General features: G+C 42.5%; 2 protein-coding genes across 2 annotated transcripts in view; one reads left to right on the top strand and one right to left on the bottom strand.

The window, feature by feature from the left end:
- Positions 1-2562: 2562 nt before the first annotated feature.
- fshb (follicle stimulating hormone subunit beta) lies at positions 2563-14346 on the bottom strand. Its single transcript, XM_032513324.1, has 4 exons — positions 14120-14346; positions 5620-5859; positions 4447-4630; positions 2563-2963 (listed from the first exon to the last, which is right to left on the bottom strand). Exons 3-4 carry the CDS (start codon positions 4603-4605, stop codon positions 2760-2762), a joined length of 363 nt encoding a protein of 120 aa, XP_032369215.1. The 5' UTR covers positions 4606-4630; positions 5620-5859; positions 14120-14346; the 3' UTR covers positions 2563-2759.
- kcna4 (potassium voltage-gated channel, shaker-related subfamily, member 4) overlaps positions 13929-20478 on the top strand; it is a 72180-nt gene continuing 65630 nt past the window's right edge. The window contains exons 1-2 of the mRNA XM_032513311.1: positions 13929-14544; positions 14857-18682. Coding sequence (XP_032369202.1) covers positions 15465-17540 — 2076 coding nt within the window. The 5' untranslated portion in view covers positions 13929-14544; positions 14857-15464 and the 3' untranslated portion in view covers positions 17541-18682. The remainder of the gene's footprint in view (positions 14545-14856; positions 18683-20478) is intronic.

Below are 20478 nucleotides of genomic sequence, written 5' to 3'. Positions count from 1 at the left end.
TTATTAGCACAAAAGCATGTCTTCCAGCAGCACGGCTAACACCAACAACGGAAGCTAAAGTTACACACAATCCATCAGGTATCTCACTACGGATCTGATAGTGGCCCAAAATATAGAACGACAGTCTGCATAGGCACTGATATATGTTCATCTTCCTCTCATTTCTCTGCAGAGTTGCTCATTAGGGGATTCTAGTTTATTGACTTTTAAGACAAAACTCCCCAGTTTGAGATTTAAAACAAGGCAGTTCTGCCGAACAAACACATGCACTGATTTTACTGCTGATGTTTGACTTTTGTCCAACGTGAAAGAATATTTTCCATTCTTTTTGAACGCTCATATTAAGTCTTTTTTGAAAAACTGCTAATGAGCGCCGATATTTGAAAAATGGTTGATGTGTGAAGGTGAAAAAGTTTGAGACAGTCTATGGTGAAGACACAGAAAGTACTGTACAAAGGCACAACAGTAATCATTTGGGGAAAAATACAATTGCTTACTTTATTACTGAGTAACAAAATGATTGATACCACTCTCGCATTCGTCTGTTAAATATAAATCTACAGCTCGGAGACGTGTGTCTTAGCATAGCAAAAAACAAACCGCTAAACTGACTCTCTCCAATGGTAAAAACCTATCCACATATACCAGCACCTCTAAGGCTCAGTGTCAACATGTCATATCTCATTTGTTGGATGTGTAGAAAAACCAAAGAGTAAAAACAACACGCTGTGGTTTTATCTGCGGAGCTACAGCTATTTCCCCATTTCCAGCCTTAATGCTACGCTACGCTACGCTAACGATCTCCTGGCTGTGGCTTTGTATCTAATGGACACAAGAGTCCCTCTCATCCAACATTCGGCTACAAAGCAAATAAGCATATTTCCCAAAATGTCAAACATTTACTAGTGCAGAAACACTGAACAGTGGCAGCATCATTATTATATGCGATAAAAGCGCAGAAACAAATACGCAAGATTTTGCATACTGGGCTGTTTCTAAATTTAGTGTGGCCAACTGAAGAGAGCCACTGATCAGCAGGCACTTTTGTGGAGCTTTTGGGTATACTGCAAACTCTATATTTTCATTTCCACCTGTCAGAAAAGAGGTGAGGCCTGCTCTTTTTCTTATGGGATGACCTCCCATTCCCAGCATGAAAACCTGGACCGCAGAATTATTGAATTTTAGGGGTCAGTCACTTTGGTCAGGACAGAAAAGGAAAAGGGAAACTGTTGGTGGGACATTTAATCTCTCAGTCGATCTTTATGACGTTAAAGTCCCTCTGCTGTCTCGCTGCATCTACAGACAATTTCTTCTGCACTGGCTTGTGACATTTCAACTGTGTTGACAAATTGTTGGATGTATTAACGACAGAAGAGATCAGGTTCAAACGTGTGACTGATGATTTTGATTAAAGACAGCTGAGAAATGTGCAGGTTAAATCCATAACTGAGTTAATACTTAATGTTGTCTGAGGAGGTCTTTTAAAAACACATACGTAGAAATTGCTATATTACACAAACCCTAAAGCAGAAAGTTGGATTAAAGGGTGCCCATTTTAAGCTAGCCCCGTGGAACCATTTGTATCATATTTGCTACGCAAGTTTCTGAAACCTCTATCTTAGGGCTGCACAATTAATCAAATTTTAATCGCGATCACGATTTTGACTTTCCACGATCAAATTTGCGTGATCGAGCAATTTTTTTTTTTTAAAGCATCATTTCATAGAACGCTCCGGGTTTTTTTGCATAGCCCATCTCCGCTCCGTTAACCGCTGTCTGCTCATGAGCCAGTCAGAGTAGTTCCCTGCACCCCGTGCAGCTTAGTTTCTAGATGTAGACGGTCACAGAGGACAGAGTAACGGGAGGAAAACTCAACAGATAGCAGAAGGTTATACGTCGGTCTCAAGGTTTACCAGTTTGCCAGTAAACGCAACATTTGTCCCGTCTGTTGTTTTTCAGACAACAGCAGTGAGCAGTGCTAGTCGGTGCTAGTAGCGTCTGTTAGCTGTTAGCTAATATCGTCTGTTAGCTGTTAGCTAGGCGCGTCTGTTAGCTGTTAGCTCCTCTAGGACGCACCGGTGCTAATGTCCTCGCATCCGCTGCAATGCTGTTTATAGGGATATGGTTTAATTTTCCGTTACATGACCCATTTCGTCTGTAAAGCCGTGCCTGTGTGGGATCTCTCCTCTCCTCTCTCTCCTCTTACTCCGCGCCCCGCCACACAGCGCCGGTCCACACTTCTGACATTTGTCTACAGTTTTAATTTTTCATTAACACAGCTGTATATTGTTACATATGAGGGTCAAACCTGTATTTGTACCAGTGTTTCCGCGGGTAACTCTGCTATTGCGGCCGCCACGGTGAAGAACACAGAAGAAGTCATTGAATGCAACTAACTTCAGTTGGTAGAGTAACAGCGTGAGACGGAGCTGCTGGACCAGGACCTGGGCCAGAGATGTGACCCATGGCCAGAATATCATAGTTCATAAAAATGCAGCGCAGTGACGATACAGACATTTCATACACAGGATATTTCATTCCAAATATTGTTTATGACAGTTATATATTCCTCCAGTTTAGAAAATCTAGTACTTTATCATTACATATACACTATGCTGTAAAGGGGTGTCCAGCCTGCACATTGCTCTTTAAAGGACAAATTATGAAAAAAGACAATAATATAACTTAGTGATACATGTTTATTTTGGTACCAAGTCAAGTGACAGATTAAGTAAATGTAGGATAGACGAGAGGTTTCTTTAGATTGAGACACAGCTGGATACGTGTCCGTGAAAGTGCCCGCAGTAAGCGTTCTCCGGGTTACATTCGGTACACTTGCAATTTCTGGCCACAGGGTACCTGACGCCCACTGGACATCCTTCAATGTGCATCACCTCGTAGGACCAGTCCCCGTTACAGACAGTCTGTTTTTCCCTGCCAGTAGAGCTGATGTAGGGTGAATCCTGTCAACGACACCAACAGATGACAGTAAATAAACACATGCAAGCAAATGCAACTTATTCAGTCCCTAACATGAGTAGGTGATAACATGACCATAACAAGAAGTATCAGAGTATTGTAAACTGCTGATACATGTAAATAGAACAAACAGATAAAGAGACAAAGCATTATAGCGGACTAGCGATCTGGCAAATGCCACAAGGGCCGGAGGCACTCTTGGGCCAATTTTGGGCGCTGGACAAAAGAAACTAATGCGGAAACACTGGCGTTTCACACTAGTTTGACAAAAATATGCAAGACCATACGGCTGCAGCCTGGAGCCTGCTGTGCCGTCGGGCTTTTACTTTTCAAAATAAAACCTTACCTCTAATAATGTGTTTTAGATATGTGTGCATTTCCATTCTAAGATGGTGACATGGTAGTTAATTTGAAGGTTTTATCAATTGAGTGTATTATTTCATCATGTAAGCCTGTACGTGTACCTCATGCTGCTGTTGCCAAATTGCCATGCATGCCTGGTTTTTGCAATTATAAAGCAAATATGTTCCGTCTGAAATTGTATGACATTGGGACGGAATTGCCAGGGCCGATTTGTCCCAGCCCGCCCCGGCAAAGCATGATTCAAATGGAGACCAAAGGGGCTGTCTAACCACTAAAAGTTAGAACACAGTGGGACAATAATCTGTAATTGATTGACAGACTTGACCAATATTTGACCACAACTAAGTATAATAGGTCACTGAGAATTTCTAATGCTGTTAACGCTTTGTTTACGTCAGTATTGTTGGCAGCTTCACAGAGTAAAACGTGGTTTTACAGTTAGAGCTCAATAACATTATCCAGATAGCTTAGTAAACTTGTTTTGTTTTTCCGAAAAGTATTTTTCATGTTGTTCAGTTGAGAAGTTTTCAGAAGTTTTTTAAAGCCTATCATTTTTAATAATTGATCATACGGTCATCAAATTATTGATTTCAACTTTAACGTTTGCTGACACGTCACTTTTTGTTCTGTAATTGAACATAATTGTCTCTGCTTGTAGTGGAATCTGTGATTAAGTTGTATTAAGCTAAACTGAGGTTAAATCAATTAAAAAAAAAAAATATATATATATATATATATATATATATATATATATGCTCCCTCAAGCTTATCTAACATAGAAAGTAATCAATGATGTTTCCGAACACCATTATAATATTCAAATTGTGACAGCTTTATACATTGTAGCAGAGTTGAGCTTAACATCTTTATGCACTGTAATGGGAAAATTACATGTAAGCATGATTTCATATGTCCTATAATATCCATGTGTTTATTATTCATATAATTATTCACAATGCTTTGCAGGGTGTATGACTTTTGAATCTCTCTTGGTGTGTCCTCCCTGAAAGAGAAGAATAAATGCCCAGGCTGGAACATGTCTCATTAGTTAATACTAATGCTGTCCTGCAGCTTAGCATGTTCCGTGTTTGACTCATCCATTACCTCGTGGTAACAGTGTCCTAAACACATGGCGGTGTTGATCCACTCGGTGATGCCACAGCTCTCCACGGGGATGCGGACCTCGGTCAGATGACACCCGAGCCTGCAAGCCTGCTCCGCCCCCACCAGTGCCAGCACTGTTGCCATGACAACCAGCTGCATCCTCTGCCGGGTGCACCACAGATGCCTGCCACAAGACGGAATCGGATCTCAAGTCAGATATATCGATCCATGTCAATGTATCCTCAAATTTGCATCTATTTGAAACACCTTTGCAGTCACATGGACCAAATAAAGTCATCTCTGGTTAAAGTCTAGCACCATCTGGAGCAGCTAGGCTTTTCAAATCATTGTTTAAGTCAGTTTGTAAATCTACTATTACAGTACTAGTAGTAGTAGTAATATGTATGTGCTGTAGTGGAATAGAATCTGGAATGAGTGGAAACACACATTTTTTAGGAGTGCCTCTTTCAATAGAAGTTATTTTCTTCATCTTCAGATTTTTACTCACTCTGTAGAATATGTCCCAGAACTTAAAAGGTTGGTTCACGTATATTACCCTTTTATAGCCATGCAGAATAATAATATGGTAATATGTATAATAATATAATAATACATTTTTTTTTGTAGCACCCTTTTTAACCAATCCCAAAGTGCTACAGAGTAAAACGAGATTGAAAGCAGGTTAAAAATAACACTATTGAGGTGAGTGTAATTTTGTTTAGAGCTTCAGGGAATACTCCATTAATCAATTGGTTGTCAACTATGGAAGTAATCACCAACTATTTTGACAATCAATTAATCAGTTTGAGTCATTTTTTTGTGGAAGAAAAGTTGAAATTTGATTCTCTGAGAGTAAACTAACTATCTAAACTAAAAGGTTTTTGACAAAGCAAGACAAAGGCAAAATCGCCGGCTTTGGAAAACACTGATCAACATTTTTCACCATTTTCCGACATTTTATAGACCAAACATTTAAAATAATTTACAGACCAAAGAACTAAAATGATCATTTGACAATGAAAATAACCATTAGATGCAGCACCAACTTAGTTTGGGATGCTCATAGCATTATTTTCACAGAAAAGCAAAGTTAAAAGTTCACAACAAGTGCATAACTTACTATTAGAATAAACAGAATCATCATTTTGCATGAGTCTTAAACAGAATACGTACCTGTGGAGCTTTGTTGTTGCTTGGAACCTCAGTTGAGAGTCTTGTTTCTTCTTTTACTCTCTCAACATCTGTAACAGCTGTCAACCTGTGGCGGTCCTCTGGGTTACTTAAATAGTGTTGCTCATAAAGCTATATATAAAGCTGTAATCTTTTCAGCCTTGGCGTCGGTGCTAGTTTTCCCACCTGTTTAGACTTTCCCTCAACAGTTCGGGGATGGCCCACACCTCAAGGCCTTTCCTTCTTCACATGAGGAGCAGCGAGTCGGTATCAGACAGACATCTTGTTTAGATTACACGAGTAAAAGGATTAGATGCTCCACAAACATAAAACATTAAGTCTGCCCCCACAGTGAGGTGGAAAACCATCAATATATTCATTTGCAATGCTTCCATTTTCCTTTGTTAGTTTTCCAGGGTATTAATGGCAGATTTATATATATATATATAAATCAATATGTTATTAATGTTAAATCAGTATTTGGTTATAGTTGTCCATAAAAATGATTATATCTTAAAATGTCATCTCATGATACGGTAGGTGTAGGTGATATACTTTGAGAAAAGTGTGTGTAATTTCTCTCGGTTCATTGTTCATATTCATATTTGAAGTTTTCTTTTCTTGAGGTAAACTTTTAGACAAGCTGGTAATAACTGCTGGTAAAAAAACGGTTGTGCAAGACTGTTGATCAACAAATTTGAATGAGTTTCGAGAATGAAAAGAACTGACCAAGAAAATGTAATATTTAAAACACCTAAAGCTGCTATTTTGTTTGTGATTATGGCATAATTCAAATGTGTTTTTTGTTAGTTGATAAATACTTACAGACAATTCAGCACTGACTGTAATATCGACAAACACTGTGTCAGAGTGTCTTTTCTGTTTACAGGTCAAACAATCTGCATTAAATCAATATATCACTGGATCAATATGCATTTTAAAGTGTTAGCTGATTAAAGTGTAGCTAATGTTAGTTTAATGCAAATTATTTCTTAAGATGGTCAAATTATTGGTCATCTGCAAAGTAACATACTATAGAACTACTCCAGTACAGTACAAGTACCTTAAATCTGGACCTAAGTCCAGTCCTGGAGTAAATGTACTTAGTTTCAAACAGCTGAATCAGCCCCCAAGCCTGCTACGGTCTGTTTTTGAGAAATTATGTATCTGCTGCATTCAGTAAAAAGTTAGCACTGCACCACGAGCAGGACAGTCTGCAGTGACAGTAAGTACTTGGGCAGCAGCCACGGTTCATCTGACTGCTGCTCCGTCTGCCCTTGCACCCACCAGGGACTCCGGTTCCCCAGCATCCTGCCCAACTGCCATAGCTACATGTGCCTAACAAGGACTTCATAGAGTGTCACCTTCGTCCTCTAAGGCACTACTCCCTTTTGCTGAAATGCATCGTTAGCATGCATTTTGTCCTCTAATGAACACCAGTCAGAGTTGATTAATCTTGTATTCAGAGTAGAACGCATCATTAGTCATTTTCTGATAGTCCGTGTAACAGATGGAAATTCCTCTTTAAATGAGCACATGTGCATTGAAAATTGATTTATTAAGTATGGAGCTGAAACCATTGATATGCTAATAACATAAACACCTTATTCACAGCGAAGCTGGAAAGGGCAGGTAGGACATTTAAGTTAATGTCCATATTATGGTCCTAAAAATAGCCAATTTGTGTTGCAGCAAGTTTAAAGAAAACAAAACCTAAGGAGACATTAAAAAAAGATGTCCTCATGAGAATCTTATGTCTGTTTCCCACAGCCATAATAAGTCGATAAGGCCTGCCCCGTAAATGTCACATTAATGTCCACTGGGAGTCAATTTGAAAGTGATGGACGAGGTGAAGGTTTCGGTGGCCAAGATAGATGATTTTCTGGTTCATAACTCGAAGCACTACAATATAAAATGAAAAGCTTATTTGGGTGTAAAAGCTCAAACAAGCTTTATATGAAGCCGCACATAAAGCAGCTCAGAGCCGTACGTCTTGCTGACATCACAGATTTGAGCCCTGGGTCATTGTTTTTGAGCTCTGGAACAGAATCCTCTCGTTTTTTTTATCATCACACCATAAACACTGCCATAACAACGTCCACTAACCCACTGAAGCACAACTTTGCTCCCCTGGCTGCATAGCCTCGCCTCCTCCATATGCTACTCTTTGTCTGGGATCACAGTCGCTGACAGAAACAGAAAAAAAAAAAAAAATCATTCTGTCGCATGCAAAAAAACAACAACAAACACTGACAGAGGCCTTGAACACACTGCATCATCCCACACTCACGTTTTCACCCTCCTTCCGTCAGGTCTAAACAAACGCCTCCACAGCGCTGCCAAGGACAAGAGTTTTGTTTGGGGACGGTGCTGGGTGTTGCTGTGTGGATGTAGGCTGTAGGTGTGTTTATGCGCATCGACTGCCAATGATTCTTCACTGTCTTCTGTTTTCTCTGTTTAAATTTAATCTTATTCCATATGGATTCTTTTCTTTATTTTATTGGTATGTCCATGTTTCTTTGTCCATTAAATGTCTTATGACCATATAATACAGATCATACTTGCTGTGCTCTTAAAAATGATTATGATTAAGGGCTGTAACCCAGATTTAAAACAAAGAAGTAATTAGCAATACTGGAGGCTTGGCAATCGTCCTGTTCTGAACAAGCCTGTTTCGATCGATCACAGCTTCTCTTTGTGTGTAATAGTAAAATCCTTTTGTCTTCAGACCAGTTCAGTTCAATTTTATTTATAGTATGAAATCAGAACAAGAGTTATCTCAAGACACTTTATAGATAGAGAAGGTCTAGACCACACTCTATGATTTACAAAGATCCAACAATAATCCCCCCAAGAGCAAGCATTTAGTGCGACAGTGGCAACGAAAAACTCCCTATTAGGGAAAAACCTGGATGGTGAGGAAAACTTCCTTTTAGGTAGAAACCTGAGACAGGATTTAGCAGTGCACTGCAGGGCATAGCAGGGCATAGCAGGATTTAGCAGGGTACTGCAGGACGTAGCAGGGCATAGGATGATGTAGCAGGGCTCTGCAGGCCATAGCAGGACATAGCAGGACATAGCAGGGCCCTGCAGAGTTTAGCAGGACGTAGCAGGGCACTGCAGGGCATGGCAGAGCATAGCAGGTATAGCAGGCCATAGCAGGGCATGGCAAGTGTAGCAGGGCCCTGCAGAGCATAGCAGGGTGTAGCAGGACATAGCAGGTGCAGCAGGGCATAGCAAGTGTAGCAGGGCCCTGCAGAGCATAGCAGGGTGTAGCAGGGCATAGCAGGTGTAGCAGGGCATAGCAAGTGTAGCAGGGCCCTGCAGAGCATAGCAGGGTGTAGCAGGGCATAGCAGGTGTAGCAGGCCCCTGCAGAGCATAGCAGGGTGTTGCAGGGCACAGCAGGTGTAGCAGGGCATAGCAAGTGTAGCAGGGCCCTGCAGAGCATAGCAGGTATAGCAGGACATAGCAAGTGTAGCAGGGCCCTGCAGAGCATAGCAGGGTGTAGCAGGGCATAGCAGGTGTAGCAGGGCCCGGCAGAACATAGCAAGGCATAGCAAGTGTAGCAGGGCCCTGCAGAGCATAGCAGGGTGTAGCAGGGCATAGCAGGCCTTGGAGCAGGACCACGGCAACAGCTGCAACCAAGATTTAGGTGCCACTCTAACCCAAGGAAAACTGCTGGGTGAAGGACATAAGGACTCTGGGGAATATGCTCCCCACACTGACTGGCTTTTGAGGATATTTATCAGGGGGACGCTCAATCTGAAAACAGTGTCCCCCGTTTTGCTACGGTTTCCTGGTTGAATGACATGTTTCCTCGGAACGGACGCTGTGAAACATCTTTGAGATGTTTTCTCTGGTTTGGTTGGTGTTTCTCTCGCTTATTGGCTGAGTCACTGGTGTCATCCAATCAGCAGAGACGTGTCTGTAAACTATTATGTAATTCATTGTCAAGACTCTCAGTCTCATAGAGATAAAAAATAGACCTGACTCAATTAAATATTCCTGCTGTCCACCGATGCAAAACTTAACTTTCCCTCACACCGATTAATAGGTTGCATCAACTCTTGCACTTCTAAATTCAGATATTCTTGTGAAAACAATACAAAGGCAAGTCCTTTTTACCATACTGTTACTTTTGAATGCAGGGTTTGTCAATTTTGTTTGCTAAAAGTCCTTACTTTATTGATAAAGACAAGGATGAAGAAGGCTGTTTGTGCTGGCCAGTTCAATTTTTAATGTACTAAAGAGTGCCTAATACCTTTTTGTCCTTCTTTTTATCTCTATTAAACAAAAGGATAAATTTGGGATAAATGCATGATTATAATTAGAATGCCACTTGACTACATCTTTTAAATTCAAATGGTGAATGAATTTAGTTCTCTGGATTTGTTGACTGTGTATGTTTGACTTAGATCCAGCAGAGTTTTCTCAACAGACGCAGCTGTGTTGCAGCTCTGGCAGCAGTTCAGAGTGGATCTAAACTAGTGTGCAAAAAGGCACTCCCTATCCTCTCTCTATCGCTACTTATTATTACTGACCTCACGACTCCCCCTGGTGCTGACTGAGGTGGATGATCAATTTAGTGCAAGAGACCAGTGTGCACAATGTGTGTGTGTGTGTGTGTGGTGGGTGGATGGTTGCCTACATGTTGTGCCAATGAGAAAGGAGCTCTTCTAATGTCTTTGGTAAGTATAAAATACAGAGAGATACGACTGTGAAGAAGGGCTCTTTACAGAATCAGTGGTCTTTGCACTGTCAGCAGTACTGATTGTTAGAGCCTCTGCAAGCACTCTTACATTTTGTTTCAGATTTATGAAAATCAAGCACAGTGGTTGTATAGTACATTTTAGAGGAGACTGCACAGGCAACCAACACTATCCCTACAGGAATATTATAACTAGAGACTTCAGAAATACCTGCGGGAATGATTAGGATCTCTGAGGAACACTGCATCAGTTTTCTGCTCTGGAATTACCGGCTGTTCGCGTCCTGATTGAGAGTTTCTGAGTCAAACGGATAGTTTGAATTAAATGGACTGGACTGAATGGGCTCTAGATACTGATTGCTGTGTATCCGAGCACCAGGCCTGCGGTGGTACCTGCAGAAAAAAACAATTATCTGCACACTAAAATTAAACCCAGGAGATTTCAAAGGTGCAATAAATAAGATCTTAACTGTCCCATAGCGCAAAATGATCCAAATAACTCAGTGGTGGCAATAGGGTGGTTGATCAATAACAGGGACTCAACAATTGCCTTGCTAAGTGCTTAAATGTCTGTTTTTTAAAAGGCTATGTGCATTTTTAACTCCTCAAGGTAAGACCAACTGCACAAACATCTGCTTTTCAAGCTAAAATAACAGAAAGTAAAGGTAACATTAATTAATATATAATATATATATTATATTAGCTCACGTTTTTTTAACCCACGAGTCGGTTATACTGTACAGCTCTGCTTTACTTGTCTTTATGGTAAAAGACTCTTGACTATATTTCAGCACATGTTGTAATGGCTTGGTCAATTACAATTAATTATCATATTTCTTATTGTGTACAGTAAAACAGTCTTCCTTTTATATAGAATAATTTCCACAAAACTGTGGACCACAGCTCTATATAAACGAGAGATAATGTGGCCACATCAAAAACAAATCCCCATGATATTCAATATGGTGACCGGTCTGTGGTTTTTAATACTCATTACTCAAACCAAAGTAATGCAATCTTAATTGTTTTTTGATAGTTATTCATTGTTTGACTAATACCTGAGCCGAGTAATTTGTTAGACTGCGTGTTGTGTTACAGTCTCCAAACTCAACAGATCTGGTTAGTTCAGGTCTCTCGTGTGAAAGACAAACTTAGAGGGTAAAGTGTTCTGCTGTTTCTGTTACAAGATAGTCTAAAGCAACACTAGGGAACTTTGGTCCTCCTACAGGTTGGAAGCGGAAGTGTCACGTTTTATACCATGGTCTGGGTGAATACTTGATTCTGATTGGCTGCAGGGTGTCCATAAAAAAGTGATGTAGGACACCTACTAAAGGACTTTAGGTGAAACTGACTGGTCATCTGTACACCACAGGACGGCGCTAACACACCAGCTGCAGGAAGTAAGTTAAAAGGCCCTCTGGACTGACTTTTTTTCACATCAAATAACGTTATCTCACATCCCGTTCACTGTTCAGGACGCTACTGCAGGCTGCGGCCGACATTAACGTTACACATTGCGGAGAAAATTGTTCGTAAAAGTCCTTACATGGTTTTGGGGACAATGACATGGCTCAATAGCTAGCTTGTCTTGTTGTTCAACATTACACAATTATCTTTGCTAATTGCCAACTGTGCACAATGTTACTGACTTTGGATCTTGCTAGCATAGCATTAGCTTTCTGGCTTGTAGCTGAGCGGACTATAAATATCTCCCGTTGCTAAGGGAGGCAAGTCGTATCAAAGGTCCTTCTTATTTCCTGGAGGAACAAACAACGTTTGCATAGCATAAGAACCTTATAGGATGGGAATGACTGTTCAAGGTATTAGATAAACAGTCAGGCGTAACCAGGGAAACAGAATTATTGTTAGTAAAACTTTAGATTTCGATTGTAAAAGTCTTTAAAATATAAACTAATGTTTTAAAAATATGTTATTTGGCAAGTGACCATGGTATAAGCGTGTTATTGCCCTTCGAGGTGTTCATTGTCAGGTATTAATGGACTCCGCTGTGCATCGGACGGTTTACGCCTCACCGTCGTCCATTAATACCTGACCATGGCCACCTCGTCAGACATTAACCCTTACATGTCTCATTGGAACTTCACATCCACTACCCTATATGATATGAAGTGCCGTTCATCCTGTTATGAGTTGATGAACCACTGAAAACATTTTAAAGTACAAAAAGTACTCTAGTGTTGCTTTAAGATGAAAATATTACCTATAATTATACAATACAGGAATTGATGTACTATAGATCTAAATTTTATAATTCAAATTAGCAAGTGTATAAAACTGGCGTATAGGCTTATGTCCTGCAGTTCTATGTTCTATGCTTGCTATTACATTTTAATTATGCACAAAGAACATTGTCCCTTCTGCTGTGGAGGTTTTTCTCTTATGCTGGCAAGGCCTCGAGCAGAAGGCTGCTCAAATGTCTGGCTATCCTCAAGTAGAGATTTATGAATGGTATAAATTGATTTTTTAAAGATGTGTGAAACGTCCTCAAAATAGGATGTAACAGAGACAAAACTGGAACAAACTGGATCAATGGATTTTTATATCAATGTGTTTGACCTGTGGACAGATGTTTGACACACAACTCTGTCTCCTAGAAATGACATTGTTGTTGCATGCAGGCAATAAAACGAGGTAACATTTATTTCCCCCCATCCTGGTTTATTTTACACAGAAATACATTTGAGTATACATTTACATTGGTAATTTAAGTGTTTGTAATAATGATTAAAAATCACATAGTTATAAAAATGTAAACCACTTTTACAGCTGGGTTTCTTTTATATATTACTGATGTAAGCAAATATTTAATAAAAAAGTGATTTACTTTGATTCAGCGATTGTCTGGTGCTTAACTCTGTATTAACAGATCTTATTCGTTTTTGAAGTTTGGTGGTGGGCGACTCTCAGGATCAGGGATTGTGCCTTTAGGAGAGAAACATCAGACAACTCTTACTTGTTTTTGGCTTATAGCATTATTGTTCCTCTGCAACAACACTGAGGGATAATCTTTTTATGCAGAATGTTCAAGAGATGTAGCCTGAATGTCAGTCAGCACAAATTCAAGGGATCCTTTTGTATTTCCAGAGCTTCAAATTCACACATGTTCAATGTAATCTCTAATCTGGGACCAACAGATTCAGGGGGCCTCTATGGATGTCTGGCCATGTGGGGTACAAAATAATAGACAAAATATTGAGAAGAAAGGTAATTAAGTCTTTGAGCAATACTGAAATGTGCAGACACTTTACTTACAGAGTCATTTCTAAAGGTTAACAGGACAAAAACAAAACAAATGGTATGGGAGGATGGATTTTAAGGAAAAAAACACAAGTGCAAAGGCGTTTTACGCTCTACCCCCAGCGAATTACACGTAGCCTATCGACGTTTTTTTAGAGATGAATCGAGAGTATTACATTTGGCTACTTTTTGGGGGGGGGGGAGAGGACACCGGTTGCCACCTAGCAGTGGTGATGAAGGGCAGAGGAGGCTCGGATGTGAGACTGCAGCACGGTGCGCAGTGACCGGCTGCATCCACTGGGGGAGGACCGAGCACCGCCTGCATGCGCTGCGGTACATGAACGACTTTCTCACCGAGGCTCTCCATCACACACACACACACACACACACACACACCACACACACACACACACACAAAATGGGAGGGATACAGGAGTATAGGTAAGGCGACAGTGGCAGACAGACAGATGTGTGATGCTCAGACTCAACAATGGGACCGTCTCCCCTCGCCCGTGTGAAGGTAAACTTTTACCCACCATCGCATCTTTTCGCCGTGACCGTGTGGAGGTGATGCCAACTCGCTGCTCGCACACCTGCCTCTGTTTTCCTTTTTTTTCTTCAATGATAATTGCTGCCAGTCTACCAGGAGCGATGCAGCAGTAACGGGGGCTGAAGTGGCAATAGATCCTGTTGAATTGAGACAAGACGTCGAGACGCAGTCCAAAAGTGTCCTCCTCGGAGTGCGTCAGAGCACAGATGTATATAGTGGAGGATATGGTCGCCGACTGGATATGACGAGGGATATGTGACATTACCCGCCCCCCCCCCCCCCCCCCCCCCAAATCAAGACGGGAATTTAGGCAGAAGCGAAGAACTGCATCCTCACCTAGCCTACCTTCCCCTCCTCCTTCAGATTTGTTTGTAGGGGGCTGAGGCGATGTTGTTTGGCCCCTTTTCACATGTAAGTATCAATGTCAGATTTAAGGCGCTGTTTTAATGGGCAGGAAATTTCATGCGTAATGTTAAACATAAACGTCTTCCATCCATGCAAATATTTCCGAAAAGCCTAACTCCATGTTAACTCAATAATAATAATAACAATAATAATAATATTCCAATGAAGTTTTACCGCCCGTATATTGCAAAATATGCGTAGTATCTTGGACTATGCAGTCGCCAAAACAACGGACATTAAAATGAATGGATACGTGTTGTGTTTTATGCCTAAACCAACTGCTGTTTTCTCTTCTCTTGTCTTGTCTTTTTCTCGCAGCTCCAGAAAGAGTCCTTCAGCCCTTCCCCGGAGCTCTATAATGTAACCGCAAAGATCCAGTTCATGTAATTTTGTTTAATCTTTTCACATAAAATGGCAACCAGGAGTGACCACGAAGGATCAAAAGACGCATTCGGGCGCAAGCAGCGGTCGTGGAGACATTAGCCACCTGATGGGCGCCGGAGAAACCGAGCAGAGACTGTTTTGGTTGTAGCTTGTTGACTTGGTGATTTAAAATGCTGAGGAAATAAAAGGCGCTGCAAGTTTAACCCAGAGCGCCTGCGTAACAGGCTATGGCACCGGCCCTCTCATTTTTTGGTTATGGTAGGTAACGATGTCATAACATACCGGAGGCCTGGGTCTAAACGGGAAGACGGGCTGATCTCCTGCCATGTAAGTAGCCACATGTACTGCTCTCAACATGGGACTTATTGAGGTGTGTTCGTTATTCCAACATTCTCATGTGCACAACTGATTGGCCGAACCGGTTGATGCATCATTTTCTCTGTGCGCGCGCTGAGCTGCAACTTTGATCCTCTGGCCTGCATCCACATCGCCCTGAGGCGGTTACTGTAGCGCTCACGGACCGAACCGCTCATTGACTTAAAATGGAGTTTGCCATGGTGGGTGCGGACGGCGGGTGCAATAGTCACCTGCCTTACGGATATGCCCAAGCTCGCGCACGGGAAAAGGAGCGCGAGAGGGAGCGCCAGGCTGTCCATTCGAGAGCCGCGGCTGCTGCGGCCGCGGCTGAAGGTGGGTCAGGTGAGGAGGGAGGAGTGGGGGGGTCCACCTCCACCTCGAGCACTCCTCTCCTTAACAACCGCCAGCATCAGTCTCGCGCCGCCTCCTCCACGAACGCCAACACCGGCAGCGGCGGGACCGCCTCGCGCCCCTCCTCCTCCTCCTCCTCCACCTCCTCCTCCTCCTCCTCCACCTCCTCGCAGCCGCCACAGCAGCAGCAGGAGCCCGAGCAGCAACAGCGAGTTCTCAGAGAGCGGAAAAAGCAGCGCGGCGTCGGACGGTGGAGACGCAGCCGGACGACTCTCGGCGGGGACCTGCGCCACTCGGAGCTGGCGCTGCTCGGATCCGAGGAGGACATCATGATAGAAGAGGAGGAGGAGGCCGAGGGAGCCGAGGAAGAGGAGGAGGATGCGGAGGAGGCGAAGGGGGGCCGGGGAAGCAAGAGGTCGAGTTTTCTGTGCAACATGGGTGATGAGGAGGAGACCGTGTCGCTCACTGACAGGCGACCTCAGTCCGGATACGAAAGTGTTTACAACGAGTGCGGCTGCTGCGAGAGAGTTGTCATCAACGTGTCGGGTCTGAAGTTTGAAACTCAGCTCAAGACTCTCACTCAGTTCCCGGACACTCTCCTGGGAGACCCCGACAAGCGAATCAGGTACTTCGACCCGCTAAGGAACGAATACTTCTTCGACCGGAACCGACCGAGTTTTGACGCCATTCTTTACTATTACCAGTCAGGGGGGCGGTTGAAAAGACCAGTCAACGTCCCGTTTGACATCTTCTCCGAGGAGGTGAAGTTTTATGAACTCGGGGACGAGGCGATACTTAAGTTTCGGGAGGATGAGGGTTTTGTCAAAGAGGAGGAAAAGCCTCTGCCGGAGGACGAGTTCAAGCGCCAGATTTGGCTGCTTTTTGAGTATCCGGAGAGCTCGAGCCCTGCCAGGGGCATAGCGGTCGTGTCCGTCCTGGTTATAGTTATTTCTATTGTCATTTTTTGCCTGGAGACGCTGCCGGAGTTTAGGGACGAAAAAGAATATCTACAGCCACGACACAACTCCACTCAACCTGACCACGGATTTACTCCTTTCAACGACCCGTTTTTCCTTGTGGAAACGGTTTGCATCATCTGGTTCTCCTTTGAGATTATAGTCCGCTTCTTTGCGAGTCCGAGCAAACCGGATTTCTTTAAAAACATTATGAACTCAATAGACATTGTATCCATTTTGCCTTATTTCATAACCCTCGGCACGGACCTGGCGCAGCAACAAGGCAACGGGCAGCAAGCGATGAGCTTTGCCATCCTGAGAATAATCCGCCTCGTCCGGGTGTTTCGCATATTCAAACTGTCCAGACACTCCAAGGGGCTGCAGATCCTGGGCCATACCCTGCGCGCCAGCATGAGGGAGCTGGCCCTCCTCATTTTCTTCCTGGTTATAGGAGTCATCCTGTTCTCCAGCGCGGTGTACTTCGCCGAGGCGGACGAGCCCACCTCTCAGTTCACGAGCATCCCCGACGCTTTCTGGTGGGCGGTGGTGACCATGACAACGGTGGGCTACGGTGACATGAAGCCCATCACTGTCGGTGGGAAGATAGTGGGCTCCCTCTGCGCGATCGCGGGCGTGTTAACCATCGCGCTCCCGGTACCGGTCATAGTGTCCAACTTCAACTACTTTTACCACAGGGAGACCGATAACCAGGATGACCAGGCGCCGGTGGTGGAGAGCATGCCCCCGGGCTGCCCGTATTTCCCGGACTTTTTAAGGAAATTCAAAGGCTCGCCCTCTGGCTCATCACTGGGTGACAAAGCGGAGTATATGGAGATGGAGGAAGGCTTGACGGAGTCGCTTTGTGGTCTGGACAAGAGCCCCAGTAAAGGAAACGGCACAGACATAGGGAGGAAAAACAGCACTAACTCCAAATCCGTTCAGACTGACGTGTGATTTCAAGTAGGCCTATAGAGTTCAGTTTTTCCCAGTTTTTATCTAAAGAAGAATACGCCCTAGAGATACTGTACAAGAGCAGGTGGTCCCCTAACACAAGTTTTACGCACGCCTCAGAGCCCACACGCACACACACGCACCCTTACAGGTCACCAATTGGCAGATTACAATGTTTCATTCTCACCATTTCAGAAAGAAAAGTGTATCCCAAATCCTCTTCTCAATCTTTAGGAACAATTCTGGTCAATATTTCCCTAATGGGTTGATTAATTAAGTTGTCTTACCTGTGCGGGCTTCCAAATCTGACATAAAATTACAAAGTCGAGACAAGACAGGCTATGCATTCGCACTTTATGAGTTTCATCCGTCAATAAGAGAAAGGGTAGGGATGATCGTTTTGCTGTTATGCAATAAAGTTTCAAATTTGTTTGCACTAATGTAGAGTTTGTGCTGGGTTTGGCTGATTTTTATTTCAGAGACAGAAACTGTAGGCCATGCAAATGGCAATCATTTAGTCATCCTCTGACCACTTAGCTGAAGAATGTTTGAGTACCTTCCTTAAAGAGAGCAAACTAGGGATATTAATGAGCTCTTTCATACGCTGCCAATAAAAATTGGACTCCAATAAAGGAAAAGCCTGAGACAGATAAAACATGTTTGTTACTGTTCCAACACTAACATGAACAAAAAGCTCATTGATAAGACATAGCATTTAGCAGTCATCAAATAAACCAGGGCTTGAATTATTTCTATGACATCTACACAAATTTGCTTTTCCACAAATATACTTTTTTGTGTTGACCCACTATGAGAGCTAAGCACAGGAAACATCAGAGTTAAAAATGGCTGGAGAAATGACTTGCCCTGCCAGGTTTTTGTACGGACAGGCTTGGGGCCTTGGCGACGACAGTTTCCCCAGTTTCATTTACACCACTTCAAAATGACAATATCCCTTTACACGGATGCAGATGGAAAGCTATAGCAAAAACGACTCTGTTGTGGAAACTCCTCGGAGGGGAGTTTGTGAGCAACTTCCTCTCCTGTCCGCTGGACTTTGTGCACAAAATATTATTTTTTTTCCTCAAGAGGACTGTGACTATCTCCGAGCTCAGAGGATCCCCGAGGTGTGGATGTCTTCCAAGGTATGTAGCTAGCTTTTAGTTTGTGTGTGACAGTGGTTTTCATCCAGTGATGAGGATAACAACACCCAGTGTGATATGGAGAAAGCCAGTAATGCTCCTGAAATGTGGAGTCGATGATAAATACAACAAAAGGCAACACTCACTACGTGCCATCTTTAGATATACAGCATATTTAGAAATATTTCACCCTATTTATTTTCAACACTTGACCCGTAGACCAAAGAAAAGACTCATGGGTTTTTTCACACTCGTGCGTGTGTGTGAGACACTGGATAATATGGCACACATTTCAGTCATCATGTTGCTTCTGTGCAATGTGTATGGTCTAATATCCAGCAGTTAAAGCAAACACCTTTTCATTTATAATAATTGCTGTAATTATCTCCTCTAAGGTGACATCAGGTCAACTACTGAGAGCTTATGCTCTATAAGATTTGGGAAGATTTACCTCAAAGGATTTTGTGGCTCAAAAACAGTGTCTTCATTAATGGAGTAGTTTTTTCAGTAATGAAAGTAATGTTGAAGTGCTCCAGAGTTTACTCCCTGCTTTGTTGGACAGTCTTGATTGCACTCAGATGATTGATTTTAGTTTTTAATTAAGTGTCCTTGTTTTGTCTCCGCTGTCTGCTCTCCAGTGGGTAGAATTGATAGGTAAGGCATAAGGTCTCACCTTTCACAGCAGGTGTAGCATGACGACATTGTGACACAAGTCAGAATATATTGTCTTACTACATTTATCACCCTACACCATGACTTTCAGGATTTATTCCTCCAGATGTTAAATGGCCAAGCTAAACTTAAAGCCTCCCTCCATTCAAAAATGTGTTATGCTTTTTGTTTCTTCAATTGGATGCTCGAGCGTCACCCTGCAGACTGATGTAGCCTGTATGCAGAGACACTAGACGCCTTTGTTCACATTAACTAGCTGGAGAGGAAAGTTTCTCTGTGCTCACCTCACATCTCAGTTTAGTGACAGTTGTGGCAGTTTTTACGGATGGGATCACAAATATTTTTTGAATATATTCAACAATTAAATTTAACCAAGAGCAAAGCAAATTCTGAAAGATGTCAGCATTCCTTTATAATCCACCATCCTCTTTGAACTGAACAGAAACTCTCATGTGTTGGGAAAATATAACTGTTCCTTGCATTAAAGTTAGAAAGCCAAAATGTAACTTTGCAGTACTTTGCAGTGTTTTCAGAACATATAAAATGCATCATAAGAAGAAGAATAAACTTTTGTCACAATAAGACATTCATACATTAGATCCACATATGCTGTCACTCCCTCTTTTAGGGCTCCTCAGCACATAATCAGCATGTAATGATTGAATGCACTGTGTGTGTTTGTATCCTCGGAGGAACTATTCATACGAGATATTTTTAAACACCTGCACCCATAACCAACATACCATACTGGCACGGAGCCAACCCCTCTTGATACCTCAAATTTAACACTTACATAAGATGGCTTATGGCAGGAGGCGCAATCCAAAACATTTTTCAAGCAAAGTGTGTGGGTCAGGCATATTGTTAGGCCTGTAGCTGCTGAGCTGGCTGTGGAAACAGCCTGGATCATCCTGCGCCACAGAACAGAGCTGAATGGTTTGGACTTTTCTGAGCATTCTGTTGTCATGTGCACGGCGAGTCTTTGTAATGTAAATTTAGACCATATGGCCGGGCCATGTGACAAAGTGAGGGTTATTTATGGTTATTTCTCAAAAGGTATTCCATTCCTGTCAAAGGACACAGAGGAGAGGTGGAAAGAAAGTGAGTATGTGTGTTACATAATGTCA

This window comes from Etheostoma spectabile, chromosome 1 (genome assembly GCF_008692095.1).
Source record: "Etheostoma spectabile isolate EspeVRDwgs_2016 chromosome 1, UIUC_Espe_1.0, whole genome shotgun sequence".
NCBI lineage: Eukaryota > Metazoa > Chordata > Actinopteri > Perciformes > Percidae > Etheostoma > Etheostoma spectabile.
The sequence above is the reverse complement of the archived record's forward strand: the minus strand, read 5'-3'. Positions and strand labels throughout refer to the sequence as shown.

Excerpts from the sequence above, each read along its gene's own strand:
- fshb (XM_032513324.1), bottom strand. The coding sequence starts at position 4,605 with ATGCAGCTGGTTGTCATGGCAACAGTGCTGGCACTGGTGGGGGCGGAG. Across the intron at positions 2,964-4,446 it reads TAGGACACTGTTACCACGAG|GATTCACCCTACATCAGCTC; the intron begins GTAATGGATGAG and ends TGTCGTTGACAG.